General features: G+C 41.2%; 1 protein-coding gene across 3 annotated transcripts in view; it reads right to left on the bottom strand.

The window, feature by feature from the left end:
- LOC121317202 (guanine nucleotide-binding protein G(I)/G(S)/G(O) subunit gamma-4) overlaps positions 1 to 23,856 on the bottom strand; it is a 59,690-nt gene that overhangs the window by 20,262 nt on the left and 15,572 nt on the right. For all 3 annotated transcript variants that reach the window (XM_041252881.1, XM_041252880.1, XM_041252879.1), the window contains one exon: positions 6,331 to 6,438. In XM_041252881.1, the coding sequence (XP_041108815.1) occupies positions 6,331 to 6,429 (99 nt within the window). In that variant the 5' untranslated portion in view covers positions 6,430 to 6,438. The remainder of the gene's footprint in view (positions 1 to 6,330; positions 6,439 to 23,856) is intronic.

The following is a 23,856-nucleotide window of genomic DNA, read 5'->3' as shown; positions in this document are numbered from 1 at the left end:
TTCCACAGAAGACCCCATGCTGACTTAAGAACAGAAAAATCAGCTGATTGCCCTCAGTTCTGGTTGTTCTTAGCAAGCCTTACCAACTGAGATATATTTACACTTCTTTAGGAAAGGTTGTCACAAAGACGGCCGGAGTGGGGGGACGTCAAACCAGAAACAGGAACCAGGAAATAAACAAAGAGATAGGTGGAGTTGGGTGGAGCTGAGCGCTTGCTTGCGCTCAGCATTTAAAGAATTAACAGAACAGAAAATAAAAAAGTTGTAACAAACAAAAACACAGGATACGGCACTGGTAGCCAAAATAAACAGACAAACAAAATGGACTAACACTAAACAAATCACGGTGAGCAGATATTTTAACTATTACTATTATTATTATTACAATTATTATTATTACCTCCGTCTCCAAACCCGTTCTCCACTCACCGAACACACAACCCCGAGTGAGTGAAAACATGCTGCTTTTATGCAGCTGTACCAAGACTCGATTGCTAATCAATCATTCAATCGGAGTCGCGGTACAACTGCACATGAATAAATAAAGTGCAATTCCCTGTGCTCACATATTATTACTTTTTACTTCAATCCACATGCCTAAATACAAATATACATTTTAAACACTCGTGTTGCACAGACCCGTTTATATCCTGTGTACCAATGACTATACACCAACATTAACACACAATATATAACATAAAATACACACAGGGGCGGGCACTTTGCCACAGAGGTATAATGAGTACTTTATATAAGACATCTAAACTCTATCATATTAACAGTGTACTCTATCGATCGATAAATAGATAGGTAGACTATTTTTTAAAGACATATTTTATTACTACACTTGCTCTGTTAGACAGTTTGACATACCCATGATTAACACTGCCTATTTAAAAACAAAACAAAAAAATCTGTAGCTTTATATGAAGGAAAATGTTTAAGATAAATATATACACAAGAGCATAGTCTCTGGCATACTCATTTTGAAACAAGGTGTCTACCTCAAACATGGATAATAGGTGTATTTAATAATATTATATTAATGGTATTAGATATGTACTAACATGGCATACTGCAATGGCATACCATAATCAATCCTACAAACTGAAGACCCTATTTTTATTTGTCTTTATTCTACATTTATGTCTATTATCAATAGAAGGGAAGAGATGGATTTTCAATCTGTAGAAAGAGCCCACGACTAGACACAGATTAAGCAAAATGTCTCATTTGTCAGCTTGGCATAGAAGTTAGAAGGACTACTGTGCATGACAAGTAAACTGTGCAAATGCAAAACAGGCAGATGCTTGATGGGCTTAATTATAACGGGTTGCAGTCCCAAACAATAAACACAGGTATCTCTCCCACTATACAAACATAGTCACCAGTCCTGGGTGCACGCTGTAGTGCTTGTGGTGGGTGATACTGTTTAAAGAGTAACAATAGTGTAGTGCTGTTCCGGGTTCAATGCTGGCCCTTAGCGACAGCTCCAGAACGTGTTAGCCATCTATGAACACACAAGTAACAATTATAGACAAGACAAACAAACGAACACTTACGATATTTCACAATTTACTACACGGGTCCTTCCAGGTTATATTTCATAACCAAAGTGATGGAACAGATTACGATTCTCCGTCCCTCTTATATGGTGTCACGCATTACCCCTTGGTAAACAACTGCAACTGCCTTTACAATCTGTGGCGGCTACATCGTTTACCTTCTGGGTCAATAAGTTCTTGCAATGGAGTCTCGCCTTCATCCAGACTGACCGACTTCCTGACCCGGGGAACGAACTGTCAGGCCAGCCTGTCAAAAGATCTCGGTCCTTGCTGCTTAGCACCCTCACAGGTCAGGAGGGAGATTTACAACAAAGATTCATTGTATTTCTGTCACAGTCTCTCAGTCAGCTACAAAGTTCAACCATCCTATGTGTTTCAAAACAATTACGATTTTGTGTAATTATATCAAATAAAGTGTACTGATGTGACAAGTAAAAAAAAAAATAAAAAAATACAACTTTATGTGCATTTTGCAAAAAAAGTATTATGTGATGATTTTGAGATTTGTGATGTCAACCAAATGCCACCATTTCACAATTTTTAGATTATTTTCAACAATCTTATTTTGTTGAAGTTTGGTGTTAGTGAGGTTTTTCTACAATTCTAGCAAACATTTAGTGGTACAAAATATGTTAGGAAACACTAAACAGCAAGTTTGAAATTAATTTAAAAAAAACGAAAATACAAAGGGGAATTTGTTTATTACAGTCCTCTATTTAAATTCACATTTTTATTGACATATCTTTTTTTTTTTTTTTATAAATTTAGTCATCGTCAATTTGTTACCCCGTTTTTTTTTCCCCAATTTAGTATGTCGAATTATTATTTGTATCCTCGGCTCACTACTCAAATGCTGTTGATAACTAGGAGTTACTGAACGCTTTCTAGTCAAGTCTAAACTAATGACAGCCTCAGCAGACTATTTTTTTAAAGGCATATATTATTACTACACTTGCTCTGTTAGACAGTTTGACATACCTGTGATTAACACTGCCTATTTAGAATTTTTTTTTAAATCTGTAGCTTTATATGAAGGAAAATATTTAATATAAACATATACTCACACAAGAACATATTCTCTGGCGTAATCATTTTGAAACAGCGCTGTGAAGCAGAGAGCAAGTGAGAGACTGAGAATAGACAGTTATTTTATTATTATTTCTTTAGCCGTGATCCGCGGCTGACAGCGGTCCTTTTCTTTTTATTTCTTTTACCTGTGTTCACAATAAACAGTTTGGACGAATACTGCCTGTGTGAACCTGTTTATTTTCATGGAGCGTTACCATATACAGTATACCAGTGCTGCTGATGCAGTCGTGGGAAATTTGGGCTTGCTTGGTATTGCAAACAACACTGATTGAGCCGCAATGCGAGGCGCGGTCAGTGTTCAAAAGGGAGTATTTATTTTTTTCGCACACCACAAAACTACCCATTTTGTGTACAGTGTGCAATACGGCGTGAAACTTTCACTGATTCATAAACTCACCCCTGATTGATTCCCTGCTTTAAGCAGGGTTTATTATTAATAATAATAATAATAATAATAATAATAATAATAATAATAATAATAATAATAATAATAATAGTTGAGCAATTGTAAGATTAACATTTAAAGTTTTTAAAATTATTATCATTATTGTTTCTAAATTATGACATGTCCTGAATTTTTAGCAGAAGTGACAGGGGCATCGGAGTCAGGTTTTGCAAACTGCCCATGACTGGCAGCTGGGTCTCGGTGGTACTGTTGGTGGATTCAGTTTTTCTTTTTGCAACAGCTATCTACGGCAAGCAGGGAACATTAATGTCATCAAAAAGAGGCAGATTTTCATTCTTCAACAACAGTATACCCATTCATAAAGTGCTTTCTAACAGTCTACCGTATTCTCAGATCATTTTATGAATAGAATATAGCTGACTTTCGTTAGTTTTAATCAAAATGAATTTTATTACAGCAGTCGGCAAGTACTTTTATGAATAGGGCCCCTATTAAATGTTATCTTTGCACAACCTACAGAAAATAAAAACAATGGTAATGTGAAAAAATTTTGATTTCAGATGGGATGAGAAACAGCAGTTTCTGAAAAAATGGAATTTGGGAAAACATTTTTGAGCAACACGTGATTATTCCTCCTAGGAAGTCAGAAAACATTCGGTCATTATCAAAACCCTGATTCCCTGAAATAGAAATGTAACCACTACCTGATGGGCTATAACCCCTTATAGCCCGAATGACCTGAGCACTTATATCAGAGTTGCTCCTTTAAGAGCCCCGTATGTGTCAGACGTCGCTCCATCCCCAAGAGATAAATACGAGTTATGTATAAGGCTCAGCACCATTTTATTTTCAGGCCTGCTGCGCTGGAGTGAACACAGCGACCTTGAAAGTTACATTTCTATTTCAGGGAACCAGGGTTTATGATAATAACCTAATGTTCCCTTTCAAGTATGAAATGTAACCATAACCTAATGGGATAGAATATCCAAACCGTCGCAAGTGAAGGACTTGCAGCACCGGCAGATGTGCTAAAAAGGAAGATAAACTGCCTTTAGCATTCTGGCCGAGGACCGATGAGGATTCATGGCATATAGTCCACAGTACAGTGAGGGAGGACCCTCATGCAGTGTATATGATGTAAGGTCACACTGAGTAACCTCAGCATTTAACATCAGAAGTCCAAAAGGTGTGTGGCTGACTACCCCAGGACTTCAAGAGGAACAATAATTTAAAAATGTGCTAAAGAGCAGAATGAGGGACTTCTTTTAACAATGGTCCCAAAACCAGGGTTCTGTAGATCTATGACATTCAGATCAGTAGAATATGGTTAAAGTCAGAAGCATGGCCCATACTAAAGCGTTGCAAATGTCTGTGACAGATGCACCCTGCAATAATGCCCAAGATGTTACAAGGCCTCTTGTGGAGTGACCAGTGACCTTCTCACCTTGGCTAGATCATATGCAATCTTGACCATGTCTGCAACCTTGACAGCTGTTGTTTAGACCTAGGTTGGCCTCCTTCCTCAGGCAAAAGCTGAAAGAGAAAATGATGCTGAGCCTTATACATCACTCGTATGTATCTCCAGGGGGCAGAGATGATGTGTGATGCATATGGAGCTCTTAAAGAAGCAGCTTTGATAGTGCTCAGGTAATTCAGGCTATAGGAGACTATATCCCATCAGGTAATGGTTACATTTCGTACTTGAAAGGGAATGGACGAACGCTTTTAAATTACAATGAATGGTACCCATATGATAATATGTCACATAGAACTGTCCTACATTCATATCAATACATCTTAGCAGCGGTTGAAACCGAACCATCTTTAGGAAGAGTGTGATTATGCAGAAGAATATGATGAGTTAGTTACATGCTCAAAGATTTCACCCAGTCGACCAAATGCTAAATGTTTCTGGAGACATGTTGTCAAAGTAGAAACCAGGGGTACAGTACGAATCCCATAGTGGCTGCAGCAACTGCAAGCTGCTACCCTAGCAACTTCAGGGTCTGGTACCATATGCCAAGCCACTGTTAAAGAGCTGAAGGGAATGATAGTCAAATCTTTTCAAAGCCTGCTGATTACATTTAGTGTAAAACTTATCCAACATCTTGCAGTTTCCAAAACTCAATCTGAAAATGTCTTGTAGCAGATACGGTACATTTCATCATCGCGTATGCATAGATCGGTCCCCTTTGCAACGTTCTTACATAACAAAGTATGTTAGCTGTGTAGCAAACAAATTCCATCAACAGCATCAAAGATGCCAAATGTGATTTAGATGTCATCTTCAATTTAGCTTTCAGAAGCTACTGAGCAATTTAAATGCTACCCTTTACTGTGCATTGAACTAGACACAGATGTACGTTGATAAGGTAGCCACTCATATCTGATGCATAAGCACTTTCATTTACAATGCGTTAAAAAATCTTGAACAAAGTAAATATGAACAGTAGGATGCACATCATCAGTCATGGTAAAAATGAATTACTTACATTATTTTTCTGTTCAGAAAGATTAAAATGATACAAAATAGAGTCACACAATAATAATGATTTTTTTTTTTTTAGTAGTCGCCAATTGATTTTGACCCTGTTTTTCTCTCAATTTGATATATCCAATTGTATTTTAAGCTTAACTTGCTGATACCACCCTGCGCTGACTCGGAAGCAGTGAAGACAAACACACGCTGTCCTCCAAAGCATGTGCCGTTTTCACTGTGCAGGCCCACCATGCAGCCAACTCGGAGGACAACGCAGCTCTGGGCACCTTACAGGCTAGCCTGCAGGCGCCCGGCCAGTCTAGAGGGGTCGCTGGTGCGCGTTGAGCCGAGGACAACCTGGCCAACCTAAGCCAGGTGTACGATTGGAAATTATGGTTGCAGATTACATGAGCCAGTGATTATTTTTTCATTATAATTTTAAAATAACATCAGAATAACATAATGTGGTTACCTTTATTCTGTACAAGTTGACTGCAGTATGCCAAAGTGACAACATAGGAATGGCCAAAGCTTGCTAAACTGCTGTGGAGATTTGATTTAGTATTTGAATTTAAATTGATTATAGGTTTCCTTTAAGTAGCTTTTTGGCTCCAAAGCAGAGGTTTGCAGTTGAGAGTGTTTGACCACAAGCTTGCACTTTGCACCTGCCCCCAGTCTAGCCCTCTGGGCATGAGTTTAAAAAAAGCGGTCTACACTTGATAACCTGTGTCCACAGCAGCCCTTGAAAAGTATGCTTTATGGAAGCACTACACACTGTTTGAAGAGCTTACCTTTATCCTGTCCATGCAGGCTTCCATCTTGAGCTGCTCCACTGATTTCCTGGCTTGGGATATACTGGCTGTGCTGTTGTTCGCCATGCCGTCCTTCATAGTGTCTTCCTAAAATAAGTACAAGTGAATTTCAGGTAGAAAGCCATTTGTGGGTCCAAAAACAGTGCATGTATTTGAATTATTTAATTTTAATTATATTTCCATATGTAATTATCTCTGTCTTACAGCTTTAATATCCGGTTTAAAATAATAATGCTATTTTTTTATTTTACTAGTCTGTCTTACAGTACTTGTAGTTCTTAATTACATATTTCTCATCAATATCAGTGTGGCCCTTCCTCTATCCTCACCCCCTGCAGCAGCATTGAAATGAAAAGTGAGGGAATGAGTGATATGAGTATGTGTGGAAAACTACACGAAAGAAAAGCAGGTAAACTGAGACTTAATAAAGAAAAGAATGTACAAATTTAAAATCAATCAATCAATCAATCAATCAAACTTAGATTTATATAGTGCCCCCTAAACATATGCATGTCTCAGGGCGCATTACATCATACATCATCATAGAATAAAAGATTTAATCTTCGATTTGAACATGAATATGGAGGAGATGTCTCTAAAATCCCTAGGGAGAGAATTCCAAAACAAAGGGGATTGTGACGGGGTACTCCCCCACCCCTGTGTATTGTGTATTATTTTACATTTGTTGAATTATCATTTAAAATGTATTGTTTAATTTGTATAAAACATGATGTTTTGTTATTGTTCTTTTTTGCAGCATGGGTGGGATTAAACTTCCCCATCCATGCTAAACCCGTGCAGAATGTGACCGTCTCCAAATCGATTGATTGATTTATTTATTACTAATTTGGAGATGGTCACATGTATATAAACCTGCAGCTGATCGAGGTTAGTGTGTTCAGAAGCAGAACGAGATGTGAGTGAAAGAGAAACTAAAAGAAGTCATTACAATTGCTATTCGTGCTGTGTTTATAGCAGCGCGGTCCTTGTGTGTTCAGTACCTGTTTGTCTATCTGTTTTGGCCAATGTGCCTTTTTGTTTTGCATAAGTGTTTTGTTCTGTTTTATTTTATTTATTTATTTATTAATAAAACGTACAGCTGCGCCTTCATACCGCAGTGCTGTCTCTGTGTGGGCTACTCCTTCCTGGCCTGACGTCACAACACAAGCCAGCCTGTTCACACGGCTATATGACCAAACACGCTAACGCCCAATATATTAGTATGACTAGAAGGGACCACAAGAAGATGAGCCTCAGCAGAATGAAAACTTTTGCAGGGCGTGTATCTTTGAACCAACTTTGCAAGACAGTGAGCAAGGAGCAAGACCATGCAGAGATTTAAAAGTTAGAAGGGGTATTTTGAATTGTATTCGCTGAGCTACCGGTAGCCAATAGAGCCAAGATATCACAGGAGTGATGTGGTGATGAGCCTTTGTCCGAGTTAAGACACGGGCAGCTGAATTTTATATGAATTGCACACGACTTAAGAGTCTTATGTGGAAGACCAGTCAATAATGCACTGCAGTGGCCCAGTCTTGAATCGAAACCTCAGCTGATGTTAAGTTTAAAAAAGGGCGGATTCATTCATGTTTCTCAGATGAAAAATTGTAATAGCCCAAACATGTGCTATATAGTTTAATGAGGGATCAAAAAGGACCCCAAGATTTCTCACTTCCGAGCTCAAAGGTCCAGTAGTTTCCAATAGTGATGGGTATTAAAGTCATGGTTAGAAGGAGTCGTCTGGGCAGCAATAGCATTTAACAGAATAGTGTATAATTGTAGAACATTTTTACTCATCCATAGCTGAATTTCAGACATATACTTATAAAAGTGTTCTGCTTGCATAACTAAACACTAAAGTTTTATTTTATAGGCTTAAAAGTCTTTAACTATACTCTACGTGACTAGGGGAAACTTCTTTCCTTCAATTGTTTAATTGTTTAATTCAGGATATGGTTCACAGCATGGTCCCTCTGAAAACAGCAGACTACCATTCAAATGAAAGCTAGGTCTCACCCAAAATAGCTTCACCTTCGAAATCACTGAAGCAAGTGCAAAAACACTCCTTATAGCACAGAAATACCATCATAAAACCACAGCATTACCAGACATAACAGCAAAACAAAACTAGAACAAACACTGGCCAATGGTACTAACTCGGTACACTGCTACTGGAAATATGTTGTGCCACTCTGCCACTGGGTACCATTGTATGTCTCTTACCAGTGTAGCAGTACAGAACCATTTCCTTGTCATTTAGTGCCACTGCATTTTACATTGAACAATATTTGGTTATTCCAGCCCACTTTCTCCTATTAATCTTAACTACAAAGTGTAAATATTCTAAAGGTATGGGTAAAGCATGCCAAACTGCAATTTCACAGTGCAAATGAATTTACCTTGCTAAACTTTTATAAGGACTACTACATTCCTTTCTTTGAACAAGTTTTGCCACGAATTCACAAATTCTCTTTTCTCTATTACAGGTGGTGCCAGGAAGATTGCTGTAGCTGGGCTCAATAAAGCAGAGGGATTCACTGAACTCCATTCATGCAGTCAATGATCCCTGTAAGAGCTCTCAAAAATAAAAGCGGCAGAAGTCTGGGATAAGAGGAAAAGCCATAGCAATGTAATTCCAGGATTTATAGCAACATAGTACTGGACAGGCAGTGCTATGTTAATGCCATTATGAAAATAATAATCACATTTTGTTTGAAAAAATATTAATCAAAATGAGTGTTTATGTCTATTTGTTACAAGACGGCACAAGCTCACAGTTTCAGCAGTTGAGACATCATCCCATTTTAATCCAGTGGACATGTAAACATTTGAGTTTGCTTAGTTTTGGGATTGTATGGTCAAATCCCTGTTTATGTTTAGCATAAGGAGCCAGTGCATGTAAATTACTGTAAATGCTGTAGTGTGTGTCAGTTTTGAAGTGGCGATTATTACTGAGAGGAACGGTAGTTCCTCACGCCAAGTTACAGCGAAGCACAAGAACTGCAGTGAACTATACAGCACGGATAGTTTACATGTTTTCAGGGTATTGGCGCAGCAAAAATAAATCAGCCAAAAGCACCATTTTACTTTTAATTTGTAGTTCCCAGCACTCTTACGTGAAATGTAGAAAAAAAGTAAATACAGTGGCTCTCAAAAGTATTCACCACCCTTGGACTTTTCCACATTTTACTGTGTTACAACATGGAATCAATATTGATTTCATCAGGAGCTTTTGCCACTGATCAACACAAAAAAAGTCCATAATGTCAAAGTGAAAAATAAAATCTACAAATTGTTCTAAATTAATTACAAATATAATATAATATACAAATATATTACTTTGACATTATGGACTTTTTTTGTGTTGATCAGTGGTAAAAACTCCTAATTAAATCCATTTTGATTCCATGTTGTAACACAACAAAATGTGGAAAAGTCCAAGGGGGTGAATACTTTTGGGAGCCTCTGTACCTGTCATACAGTAAGAGAAATAAATCGCCAAAGGAAGGTAAAAATGTCCATCTTCTTTTTCTCCCGACGTGCTTTTTTGCAGATCTTTGCATACACCAGGCACTTTTATCCATGCAGATGTATATTACAGGACATTCGAGTTTAATGACAATTAACTTGTTTTGTCAACATACACTAGGGAATTCACTTATTGTGACGTCTATTAAATTATTTATTTCTGTTATAAAATGGAGCCTGCAAAAAATCTTTCTTTATATAAATAAATAAAAAGGTCTAATATACTTGTGATTTGAACCTACAATAGTTTGCAAGCATGATGCGTTAACTGTCAGTGCTACACTAAGCAGTATTTTGAATCAGTGCTACACGACTAGTTGAGGCAAGCAGTATTTTGAAGAAGTCAGTCAGCTGAGAATTCTATTTACAACAATTGACCGTCTGTATATTTTAAGATTCTGAGATTCTGAGTTTGAGTAAAGGAAGTTGAAACTGAAGCCTCTAGAAAATCGGGGGGGGGGGGGGGGGGGGGGGGGGGGGGGGGGGGGGGGGGGGGGGGGGGGGGGGGGGGGGGTGGGGGGTGGGGGGGGGGGGGGGGGGGGGGGGGGGGGGGGGGGTGGGCGGGGGGCGGGGGGGGGGGGGGGGGGGGGTGGGGGGGGGGGGGGGGGGGGGGGTGGGGGTTGGGGGGGGGGGGGGGGGGGGGGGGGTCCTACGGTCACAACTTCGCTTTTCACTTTGACCCATTAGTGACATTGCCTATCTCCTTTTCTTTGACATACATTAGTTGCTTAAACAATTTCCACTATGTTATTTAGAAAAATGTACTGTTTAATACTGATCTGTACATTCTACTTTGTCCCCAGCATTTGAACAATGCTGAACAATGAACATATCCACCTGATTTAAACAACCCAATGTGCAGTCACGTGACTCCTGCAGGCTACATAACTGCCGGCACTTTGCAACCACAGATTCTTCTTCTTATCCTGTCACAGGAATTAAAAAGATATGATGTGCCAGATACTTGGAATGTGTGACCCCTACTGTGCACCACCGGTGAGCGAGCACACTTTGACACGAATTGACCAAGATTATTTTTTCCTTTTAAGAAAACGTACTTACCGTTACATGTTATTAAGAAAAAATACATTTTCAATAGTTTGTTACAAAATACAGTATAAAAACATATATTTTTAATATATGGTAGAAAAGTATGATCCTAATATTTTTCATATATATCCATGCATGAAAATTTAATGGAATATGTACAATAATTCTTTGTATGAAAAGTTATCAAAATGTGATTGTCATATTTTGTATATAAAATTATATACATCTTTTCAACTAGGGATGATTTATTAAAAAGTATATATCTGTGGGTTTGTAATCTAATTGGTAACCCGATTACCTGTTGGGACCGGGGGAGTTAACCGGACGGGCCCCTTTTATCTATATTTAAAATATATGGGATATATTTTAAACATAATTTAGTCTATAATCCTGTGGCAAACTGGTTTGTAGTGCTCCGGTGTATAGATGAGTTGAGGTGCTCCAACAAAGGACAAACACGAAGTCTACCGGTCAGGTTTCTTTTAATGCCCTTTTTAAACCGGGTTTCAAATAATAAAGCTGGCTCTACCCAGCAATGGGTATTGCCAGTGAAAACTGGACCCAAAATAATAAAGCTGGTTCTACCCAGCAATGGGTATTACCAGCTACAAAACAAAGGGGTTGCAGTCCTGAAATAATAAACACAAAAACACGTCTCCAAACTGGGTGCTCTGGTGCAGGTGCTCGTGCGCGTTCAAATCCGGGCTTCTTGCTGCAGCTCCAGCTTCGTATCAGCCGTCTGGTAAAACAAACACAACACTCCTCAATGACCCCACACTTCATTCAAGATTCCGTCCTTGTCTCCTCCCATTAACCACAACAAAGGAGCCGATTACGGCGTCACGTCCCCCTAAAGTACCCTAAGCCCCGCCCCCTCCGATAGCTAGTTCAATCACATGTCCTCCAATTCATGACTGAAACTTCGCTCATCGTACTAGGGCGATGACTCCAGGTACCGTAACGCCGCCCTCTTCCTGAATGGCCGGCTCCCGACTGTCCCCAGGATGAACTGCCCAACCATTCAGTAGGAAGCCCGCAGCTCCTGTTGTACAGTGCCCTCACCGGTCGAGAGGGAGATTTTTGATTCGGATTCATTCGCTCTCCGTCACAAATCCATATATTTTATATGTTGAAAATATATGGTGCACCATATATGTTCGTTAGTCTGTAATTCATATAAAATAAAGATATTTTATTACTGCCTGAGAAAGAGAACCCTGCGCCACACCTGCCACCACAGAGCTCTGCTCCACAGCTGCTGTCTAAGAGTGTCCTGCGCCGCCCAAGAGAAAGTGCCCCACACTGCCAGTGAGAGCATGCTGCGCCGCCAGTGAGAGACTGCACAGCGACACCAGCGAAAGAGTACCTCCCGTTGCCCGGAAGAGACTGTCCTGCGCTACCAGAAAAAGAGCCCAGCGCCGCCAGAGCCCCATAGAGAAAGCCCCGCACCACCAGAGCCCCAGAGAGAGAACCATGTGCCACCAGAGCCCCATAGAGAGCAGTGCACCGCCAGAGCCCCATAGAGAGCCCCGCACTGCCAGAGCCCCAGAGAGAGAGTCCCGCACTGCCAGAGCCCCAGAGAGAGAGAGCAGCGCACCGCCAGAGCCCCAGAGAGAGAGAGCACCGCACCACCAGAGCCCCATAGAGAGAGCAGCGCACCGCCAGAGCCCCAGAGAGAGAGAGCACCGCACCGCCAGAGCCCCAGAGAGAGAGAGAGCACCGCCAGAGCCCAGAGAGAGAGAGAGCAGACCCCAGAGACCCAGAGAGAGAGAGCACCGCAGCGCTCTCCGCTCTCAGTGGCGACCCAGAGAGGTCGGTCGGGGTTCTCTCTCTCGAGTTCCTCACTGTGACAGATCTCCGCCCGGAGTCGAGAGCACAGCCTGCTCGTGGACCCAGAGAGAGAGAGAGCAGATTCGCGCCGTACACCGAGCCACAGAGAGAACAGGGCGTCCGGCACCGCAAGAGTCTCATCCAGAGATGAGAGAGCAGCGGTCTCGCCAGAGAGCCCTAGATCGCGAGGCGCAGCACCACCGCCAGAGTCCCATAGAGAGCAGCGCACCGCCAGAGCCCCAAGAGAGAGCGCCGCACTGCCAGAGCCCCATAGAGAGCACCATGCGCCAGAGTCCCATAGAGGCCCCGCACTGCAGCTTAGCCCCATTTATAGAGTGACCACAGGATGCCAGCGGGCCCCCATAGAGAGCACCGCACCGCCAGAGCCCCAGAGAGAGAGCCCCACACTGCCAGAGCCCCAGAGAGAGAGCCCCGCACTGCCAGAGTGCCAGAGAGAGAGCCCCATGCCGCCAGAGCCAAATAGAGAGCCCCACACGGCCAGAGCCCAAGAGAGAGAGCCCCGCACTGCCAGAGCTCCAGAGAGAGAGCCCCACACTGCCAGAGCCCCAGAGAGAGAGCCCCGTGCCGCCAGAGCCCCATAGAGAGTGCCGCACGGCCAGAGCCCCAGAGAGAGAGCCCCGCACCTCCAGAGCCCCAGAGAGAGAGAGAGCCCCGTGCCACCAGAGCTCCAGAGAGAGAGCGACCACACTGCCACCAGAGCCCCAGAGAGAGAGAGCCCCGCACCGCCAGAGCCTCCAGAGAGAGCCCTGCACTGTTAGAGCCCCATAGAGAGAGCCCTCCAGAGCCCCAGACAGAGAGAGCCCTGTGCCGCCAGAGCCCCAGGCAGAGAGAGCCCCGTGCCGGCAGAGCTCCAGAGAGAGAGCACCGCACCGTCAGAGACCCATAGAGAGAGCCCCGTGCCACCAGAGCTCCAGAGAGAGAGAGAGAGAGAGCACCGCACCATCAGAGCCCCATAGAGAGAGCCCCGCACCTCCAGACCCCCAGAGAGAGAGCCCCGTGCCGCCAGAGCTCCAGAGAGAGAGAGAGAGAGAGCACCACACCGCCAGAGCCCCCAGAGAGAGCCCTGCACTGTTAGAGCCCCATAGAGAGAGCCCTCCAGAGCCCCAGAGAGAGAGAGCCCTGTGCCGCCAGAGCCCCAGAGAGAGAGAGCCCCGTGCCGGCAGAGCTCCAGAGAGAGAGCACCGCACCGTCAGAGACCCATAGAGAGAGCCCCGTGCCGCCAGAGCTCCAGAGAGAGAGAGAGAGAGAGCACCGCACCGTCAGAGCCCCATAGAGAGAGCCCCGCACCTCCAGAGCCCCAGAGAGAGAGCCCCGTGCCGCCAGAGCTCCAGAGAGAGAGAGAGAGACAGTGCACCGCACCGTCAGAGCCCCATAGAGAGAGCCCCGCACTGCCAGAGTCCCATAGAGAGTACCGCACTGCCAGAGCCCCAGAGAGAGAGCCCTGCACTGCCAGAGCCCCCAGAGAGAGAGAGCCCTGCACCGTAAGACCCCCATAGAGATAGCTCCGCACCACCAGAGACCCAGAGATAGAGCCACGTGCTGCCAGAGAGAGAGAGCTCCGTGCCACCAGAGTCCCAGGGAAAGAGAGCCCCTTGTCGCCACAGCCCCAGAGAGAGAGAGCCCCGCGCCACCAGAGCTCCAGAGAGAGAGCCCCGCACCACCAGTGCCCCAGAAAGAAAGAGCCCAGCATCACCAGAGCCCCAGAGAGACCCCTGAGCAGCCGGAGCCCAGAGAGAGAAAACCCAGCATCGCCATAGCCCCAGAGATACAGCCCTGCACCACCAGAGCCCCAGAGAGAGAGAGCCCCGCGCCGCCAACACAGACTGTGCACGTGACACCCCAGAAAGCGCGCCGGCACTGCCTAGACACAAAACGCGCTTCTACTCACAGCAATACATTAACACTAACTTGGCTTGTGTTTTTCAGGCACAATAAACGCAGATCAGACACTTGAAAAACACAAGCTGAGTTAGTACAAACAATTGGGGCAACCTTGACCCGCACTGCTTTTACAGTTGTGCCTATTTGCATTGTGCTGAGCAAGGTTGCCCATTGGTTTCTTGAAACTTGGCTTGTGTTTTTAATCTCCCTGCTTTAAATGGCTGGGAACTTTGACAGCTTGGTGTTTTTCTTCACATCTCCAATGTGTTTTTGTTTCAGATAATTACATACATACAGAATGTGGGGAAAGTTGTGGGCAAACTAATTAAGTCCCATTGTCAGTATGTTTAATTATGTCCATATTTCCATTATGTAATGGAAACAATACCTCCATTTTATCTGGCACTTGTTTACTCAATGAAAACCTCTACAGGAATGTGCAAGCTGCGATGACAAAATATGATGTATTTATTTTACAGATCACTGTCACAGATCACTCAAACACAGGCTGGATATATCCTTTCAAAATCACCTGTTATCGTCGACTGTAGCACTTATTGCTACGGTAATAAGAAAACTTAAATATTCATACAATTTAGTAAAACACGAAATACAGCAAACTCCGTTCATCTTTTGTATTTGTTTATATGTCTCAATTTTCAAGTCATTAAATTGGACTAACTTAGAAAATAAGTCTGAGAATGCCTTGTAAATGAAATCTGAAAACATGTAGGTTTAAGTTAATTCTTTTTCATAGTACTATGGTAAAGGTGAATGTTTGATTTTATTATTTTACTACAAAAACCTGACAAATCTTGACGAAGTACGATAATGCTTATTTGGCACACAGAGTGAAGTTCAGAGGTAATTTTTCAATAGGGGAGCCCTTATAAAAGTTTACCATGGTATTTTTGCATGGCAATTTTGCAGTTTTCCCATGCTTTTACCAAGGTTATCTACCATGGTTTGCCATACTTTTATTAATATGCTTTACCTTACCTCTCTGCCCTTTACACTGCTTAATCGTGCTTTTACTATGGGAAACTTTTATCAGGGACAGTTTGGACTATATGCCAACAGAAAAATCAATCAATCAATCAATAAATAAATAAATAATAAACAAGGTCAATCTCTGGTTTCTAATAATGTAAAAAGCAAAGGCTATTTCTCAACATAGCCTTGAGAGACTGCTTCTTTACACTTGAAACAAGCAATCATATTTTATCTCCTTTGGTCAAATTTTTGTGAAGGTTTTTGTTTGTGCTGTCTAAGGGGTACGAGAATTTGTCCTGCCAAGACATCCATTCTAAAGGAGGCTATGTGGTCCAGTGGTTAAAGAAATGGGCTTGTAACTAGCAGATCCCAGGTTTAAGTCCCTGCTCAGCCATTGACTCATTGTGTGACCCTGAGCAAGTCACTTAACCTCCTTGTGCTCTGTCTTTCAGATGAGATGTTGTAAGTGACTCTGCAACTGGTGCATAGTTCACACACCCTAGTCTCATATCTTGTGACATGCTTTGTGATGGTGGTCCACTAAGAAAGGTGCTATATGAAGATTATTAAGTATAGAAAGAACACTTTTGTACATGTATACATGCACTGTCTGAAGGGGGTATGATTTTTCTACTAAACAAAGTTTAATTTTATTTATTTACATTTAGGAATCCAAACTGCCTGTGTTTGTTAATTGTAGACAGAGCTGCCTATTACATCATGTTAGTTTTCTGTTTGTTTCCATATATAATTCTGATTATTGTAAATTGCCTTTGCTGCTTGAATCACTGCTTCAAAGTACTGTAGAGCCTAACGGCCTGACTGATTTGATGTCAAATGCATTATTAGGTTCATTTTATTAACACATTCTGATAGAAAATCACTTCCTAACAAAGCTGCCGTTATAATACAAACAGCGTGCTCTAATAATGCTTTTTTTTTAAAGTTGTGCCCATCTTTTCCAACATTCACCTTGTTGCTGCACCCCATTGTTTCAGGGACTGTTTGCATTTTCTAGTCTTAGGAATGAAGTGTATTACCACAGCTGCTCAAACAAATGGAAATGTAGTGTTTACTGTTTACTGAGAACTTAAGGGCTACACATAACACTGAACTAATAACGAAGTAAACATTGGGCAGTTTGTAGGAGACAGTAGCTGCAACACCATACCACATTTTCCACCCAGCACTGGCAATTCACCAACACCAGTTGCCAACTATGAAGATTTTAAATAAACAATTTAATCCAAATAAATATCTATGAAAACTGTACCAACATAACCAGCAAAGTCACTGTAAGTTATTGTTTAAACAGCAAACGCGGCAATGAAGTTTAAAGCTTTTATTCATTCTGTGTTCCCTAAGTGTTAACAGTCTGGTGTCCTGCTATATTTTATGCATAGAAAGCATAGGTCGATTTTAACCACGCTATGTGGCAAGTGCAGTAGTACAGATTTTCAATAATCAAAAACTGCCCGACAAGGGTCTTACAAAATAAAATATGCTGCAATTTGAGATTTGATCTTGTACATTATTTCACCACCTGGAAGCACAGCACAATGGCTTGTGTACTTTCAGCACCACTAAATGCCATTGTGGAACAGCACGTTGGTCTGAAAGCTGAGGAACTTAATAGAGAGCTTCTTAACAAGTTCACCAGCTGTGCCTAAACAGAGAGGTCCACCCTGTCACAGTGACATTATGCAATCTGTACATAAAGACAGCCACCCAAAAACATTTCCAGATTCTGATTCTCAATAACTTGTGCTATAGAATATCCTAACATGGGATAAACTGTCTTAACAAAAACAACACTGGATATTCATGACTGTTATAACTGTTTTTAAACTGATATTAGCACATTGTTTGAAAGTGAATTGATGAGCAGTTATTTGCAGCTGTGCAATGCAATCCATTTCTACACATTTGAAATGGTCACGGTTCATGCTAAAGATGGATGCTTGCTTGACTGGTTGGTTTCACATGGAGTTTGATCTATGCAACTGAACTGCACCTAAACAACTTTTTCATGAGTCACCCGAAGCTGTCAGGTACATACGCTCAATGGGCCTATGACACTTCATCACAAACAATTTATCATCAACAATTCATCACCAGCAGTTCATCACCAGCGATCAATTCATCACGGAAGGTGTGTTATCATACCACAGCTGTTTAAAATGCTACAGGTGAAAATGATCAATGCGGCGCTTGTTCAAAATTTAGGCATTTCTAGCGTTAAAATAAAGGTTTGAAGAGCAAGCTTGTTATTTTTGTTTAGTTTTTTTGCTTGTTTGTTTGTTAGTTGGGTGGTCATGAACTAGTAAAAGTTAGTACATTATGGAAATCACTGTTGAAATTACCATGAAAATACATTTTCCTTATTTTAAAATAAAACAAATGAAGTGCTGTAAAGAGGGATAAAGAATATGATTTATCTGATGATTACACCGTATGGTACAAGATGAAACATTTGACCTCAAACCCTCTAAGTTGGAGGGTTCAATGTCTGTCCGTTTGGACAACATGATAAACCCCTGTAGTTTACAATGTGGTAACTAAAGAAGGTGGAGGGAAGTGAATCCAGTAAATGGAACTGGGGAAAGTTTTCAATTTTTGTTTTACGGTTGACTGATTATGTGTGTGGCGATCAAACTAAAGTTTAAAACTTACACATCTTAATAGGAGCTATTGCATTAAGGTTTTGTATTCTTTTATATTTTTTGTTGTAATGATTACAATCTATCCTGCTCGTAAAGGAATTGGAAGCTTCTTTTAACGACAATGCACTCCTTGCTGGGCACTAGAGACTACTCTTAGACATTTTCACGCTCTCTAAGAACACAGCAAATCTTCGGCATGCATCTAGGTATAGCTCAGCACTGGATTTTTTCAACACAGAACTACAAGATGTGACAAAAAGGTTTTTGTCTTGGCCCACAGCTTACTTGAAAATGTGTATTTCTGGAAAATATTTAGGTCAATTAATACTGGTAATATAAATTGAGCTTACCCTGTCCTAACAGGTACTTACAGTGGCTTGCGAAAGTATTGACCGCCCTTGGCATTTTTCCTATTTTGTTGCCTTACAACCTGGAATTAAAATTGATTTTTTGGGAGTTTGTATCATTTGATTTACACAACATGCCTACCAGTTTGAAGATGCAAAATATTTTTTATTGTGAAACAAACAAGAAATAAGACAAAAAAACAGAAAACTTGAGTGTGCATAAGTATTCACCCCCCCCCCAAGTCAATAATTTGCAGAGCCACCTTTTGCAGCAATTACAGCTGCAAGTCTCTTGGGGTATGTATCTATAAGCTTGGCACATCTAGCCACTGGGATTTTTGCCCATTCTTCAAGGCAAAACTGCTCCAGCTCCTTCAAGTTGGATGGGTTCCGCTGGTGTACAGCAATCTTTAAGTCATACCACAGATTCTCAATTGGATTGAGGTCTGGGCTTTGACTAGGCCATTCCAAGACATTTAAATGTTTCCCCTTAAACCACTCGAGTGTTGCATTAGCAGTATGCTTAGGGTTAATGTCGTGCTGGAAGGTGATCCTCCGTCCCAGTCTCAAATCTCTGGAAGACTGAAACAGGTTTCCCTCAAGAATTTCCCTGTATTTAGCGCCATCCATCATTCCTTCAATTCTGACCAGTTTCCCAGTCCCTGCCGATGAAAAACATCCCCACAGCATGATGCTGCCACCACCATGCTTCACTGTGGGGATGGTGTTCTTGGGTGATGAAAGGTGTTGGGTTTGCGCCAGACATAGCGTTTTCCTTGATGGCCAAAAAGCTCAATTTTAGTCTCATCTGACCAGAGTACCTTCTTCCATATGTTTGGGGAGTCTCCCACATGCCTTTTGGTGAACACCAAATGTGTTTGCTTATTTTTTTCTTTATGCAATGGCTTTTTCTGGCCACTCGCCCGTAAAGCCCAGCTCTGTGGAGTGTACGGCTTAAAGTGTTCCTATGGACAGATACCCCAATCTCCGCTGTGGAGCTTTGCAGCTCCTTCAGGGTTATCTTTGGTCTCTTTGTTGCCTCTCTGATTAATGCCCTCCTTGCCTGGTCCGTGAGTTTTGGTGGGCGGCCCTCTCTTGCCAGGTTTGTTGTGGTGCCATATTCTTTCCATTTTTTAATAATGGCTTTAATGGTGCGCCATGGGATGTTCAAATTTTCGGATATTTTTTTATAACCCAACCCTGATCTGTACTTCTCCACAACTTTGTCCCTGACCTGTTTGGAGAGCTCCTTGGTCTTCATGGTGCCGCTTGCTTGGTGGTGCCCCTTGCTTAGTGGTGTTGCAGACTCTGGGGCCTTTCAGAACAGGTGTATATATCCTGAAATCATGTGACAGATCATGTGACACTTAGATTGCACACAGGTGGACTTTATTTAACTAATTATGTGACTTCTGAAGGTAATTGGTTGTACCAGATCTTATTTAGAGGCTTAATAGCAAAGGGGGTGAATACATATGCACGCACCACTTTTCCGTTATTTATTTTTTATAATTTTTTTAAACAAGTTATTTTTTTCATTTCACTTCACCAATTTGGACTATTTTGTGTATGTCCATTACATGAAATCCAAATAAAAATCCATTTTAATTCCAGGTTGTAAGGCAACAAAATAGGAAAAATGCCAAGGGGGGGGTCAGTACTTTCGCAAGCCATTGTATGTCTTGCAAAACTTCAATATTAAGATGGATAAGCAAGTGCCAGTAATAATAATAATAATAATAATAATAATAATTAACAAACAGTATAAGTGCCAAGGCTGGGCGTGAACCATCTTTTTTTCTCATTGCAACTCCACTTTTCTGATTTCTTTTTTTGCACCCAGCCAAATTGAGTTAATTCACTTCAATTCACTTCATTCACTTTTCTCTGCTGAAACTCAACATGGCAGCATCGTGATAAATTTTGCCCCTCTTGCAAATTTCGCCTCATTCCCCCAAAACGAGTCACGTGACAAGTTCATTTTGCGATTTAGAGGCAACAGAGTGAACACAAAAAATATGTTTATGTATTTTTTATTGGTATGTAATCATATTGTTGATCATTTTCTTTCTTTTGTTATTTATCATCTCTGGATGCTTTATATTACATTTAGCGTGTCCAGAATTGGCGGGAGCCATATGGTCGCGAGGAATGGATCTGACTGGTTGATCCGGGTGGTGGGCGGGGCCCCCACCGAGACTTTATAGGAGGGGCAAACCCCTGCAGCGAGAGGTTGCACCAAGACTTGAACCTAAAGGGATGCTGAGAGACACGTGAAGGACAGAGACAGGCTAAGAGAAAGGGGCCTGTACTGTGAAGTGGTTGAGAGGCGAGTCTGGAGAGTGGGAACGAGAGTATGAGATATGGGGATAGAGTAAGGAAGGGTGTTGGAGAGAGTGGGATAGTTAGATGTTACTTTCAATTTTATTTTTATTTTAGTGTGAACCCAGGTCCGAACAGGGATTTGTTATTTATAACGGTTTCCAGCAAACAATAAACCGGTAATATTTACAATCCCACTGAATCCTGCTTCACTCGAACCTGATGAATGCTACAATACATAACCTTTCAAGTAAAAAATAAAACATCAAATATGGTTTTATTGCTATATATCTATCTACATATATCTATATATTATCATAATTAAACCAAAGAAAGAAAAATGTTTCAGCAAAAGACAAAGCTAAAACATTTTCACATTATCTATATGAGAATGCTAGGATACTATTCTGCAAATGTTGCAGTCATTTGATTGATCATGTACGAATCAATACCATTAAGATCATATTGCCAGTCGTAAACACCTCCACATGACATTGCTGGACTGTTACTAAACTGTTTCATATTTTTTATTGTTATTGCAATGCCAGCAAGAAGATAAACAGATCTTTTCAAAACACCTTCAGACTGATCTACAGTGTCAGTGGAAGACTGTAAATATGATTGTACAACAGTGCTGGACCTTTGTTTTCTGAACTGTTGTAATATACAGTGGTTCTATCTTCAGGTGCTTTACTGTTCCGGCAACAAGAGTAATTGAAAATCTTGTCTTTTATAAAAAAAAAAAAACTAATTAAAAAAGAAAGAAAATAATAATAATCTTTATATAGCACCTTTCATAATTTACCACCATCACAAAGTGCTTTACAAGATGCAAGACTAGGGCGTGTGTGAACAAAGCATCATCTGCAGAGTCACTTACAACAACATCTCACTTGAAAGATGGAGTATAAGGAGGTTAAGTGCTTAGGGTCACACAATGAGTCAGTGGCTTTTGATTTGAACTGGGGACCTCTTGGTTATAAAAGCTGTTTCTTTAACCACTGGACCACACAGCCTCCTTGTGATGAGTCAAAGGGATTTCGGTTTGTGATTCAGCCTCCCGACAGTAGATGGCATCAAACCAACTCGGGACTTCCCTTACCAAGATCTCGTGACCATGGCAAAAGTCATCTTTTTGAGGGGCGGCACCTAGGTGAGGGGCGGAAGTACAAGTATGTAAATTCCAGCCACTGGAGTCAAGTGAAGGATAAGGACACTTGTCAGTTGGGGATTGGTGTTCCACTGACTACAGAGGCGGGACATTACATACTAGAGGGAACGTACTACTGTGTTCGGGGTTGGTCCGAAAGTAGAAAGAAAAAATAGGCGGAGTAACGGGTGGAGGGAGAGACTAGTTTGGTGCAGCGGGATTTTTTGAAAACACTAACATTTCTTTTGTCTTTTTTTTTTGTTTATGTATGGTTCGCCACGAAGACGATTAAAGACGAGTTCTCGCAGTCTGTTTTGGATTTCACCCCTGCACTTTTTCCCTCACACCATTTTGTTTTCTTTTGTTATTTAATTATTTTGTTGTGTATAGATAATAAAAATAAATTATTTTATTTCTGTACACATAAATTACTGTCTGGACATTCCATTTAATACACTCTCGCCTCACATTCCTATTACCAAAATGTTGGTAAAATGTATTAATTTACTTATTTTAACTATCGGCTATGTTGAAATCTCATGTTTAATTGTCAATAAATTGATAACAAAAATGGGGAAAACGGAATTGGTCATTTCTGAAAAAGGGAATTTGCTATTCCCCAGAATGTTCACCAAAATGAATGTATATGGAGGTCATAGGTACATGACAGTCTAGCATTTTTATATGTAGTGTGGATGCCCACAATATGGCGGCCTATGTTACTGATAGCTCCGGATTTGTGATTACAACCGTGGCAAGAGATATATGGTACTGTCAAACTCCATCGTTATATCGTTATATCTCTGTAGCTTATCACTGTAAACATCTGTGGTGTGTGTATTTAGCTTGGTATACCTATGGACCTATCTTTCTGCCCCTCCTCTCTGCCTGCCTGTTGGTTTTAGAAAGATTTTGTGTCTGTCTCTTACTAAATGCCAAAATGTACCAAAAGGAAGGATTAAAAAGTCATGCAGCACTCAATTCAAAGAAAGAAAGGATATCTACCTGATGTAAGCACTCTGTGCAGCCGATTATAGAATCTGGAAGAGCTGAGCCAATTAATCATGTAGCTGTGAGAGAATCTGATACTACCATTCGCAGAGGCAAATCAAAATCCAAAAATACGAATGTGTTCTATCCAAGATCCAATAGCGTTTCTCAGATTTTTTTTTTTATAGTGCTTATGTTTTTTATTCATTCTGCCAATATTGCGGATGTAAGTAATGTGGTGTTCAACTTCGCTGTCTCATGAGTCATGACAAGATTGAATGAAGTGATCTCTTGCCAAAAGGTAACAAGTTCTATATGACAAAATATGATCAAGGACACCAGTTCAGGCCTTTCCCAGTATGGGGTGATTTCTCCACTTCAGTATTGTGCTGATTATACATAGGCCCTCAATCAGGGTCAGATTTTGACTCCTGGTTTTCATATGAATTGTCTGTCAGTAAATTTGCATAGTAGTTTTCCCATGGTTTTACTATGCATATACCACAGTTTAAAATGGTTTGCTATGTTTTTAACACGATTTACCAAACAGCACCTATATGCTTTCACTATGCTTACAGATTAGTTTTTTGTTTATTTTTATTTTTTTGTATTGTATATACAGTGGCTTGCGAAAGTATTGACCCCCCTTGGCATTTTTCCTATTTTGTAGCCTTACAACCTGGAATTAAAATGGATTTTTATTTGGATTTCATGTAATGGACATACACAA

The sequence above is a fragment of the Polyodon spathula genome, chromosome 6 (assembly GCF_017654505.1).
Source record: "Polyodon spathula isolate WHYD16114869_AA chromosome 6, ASM1765450v1, whole genome shotgun sequence".
Classification (NCBI taxonomy): Eukaryota; Metazoa; Chordata; class Actinopteri; order Acipenseriformes; family Polyodontidae; genus Polyodon; species Polyodon spathula.
This window is presented reverse-complemented; position numbering and strand designations above follow the sequence as displayed.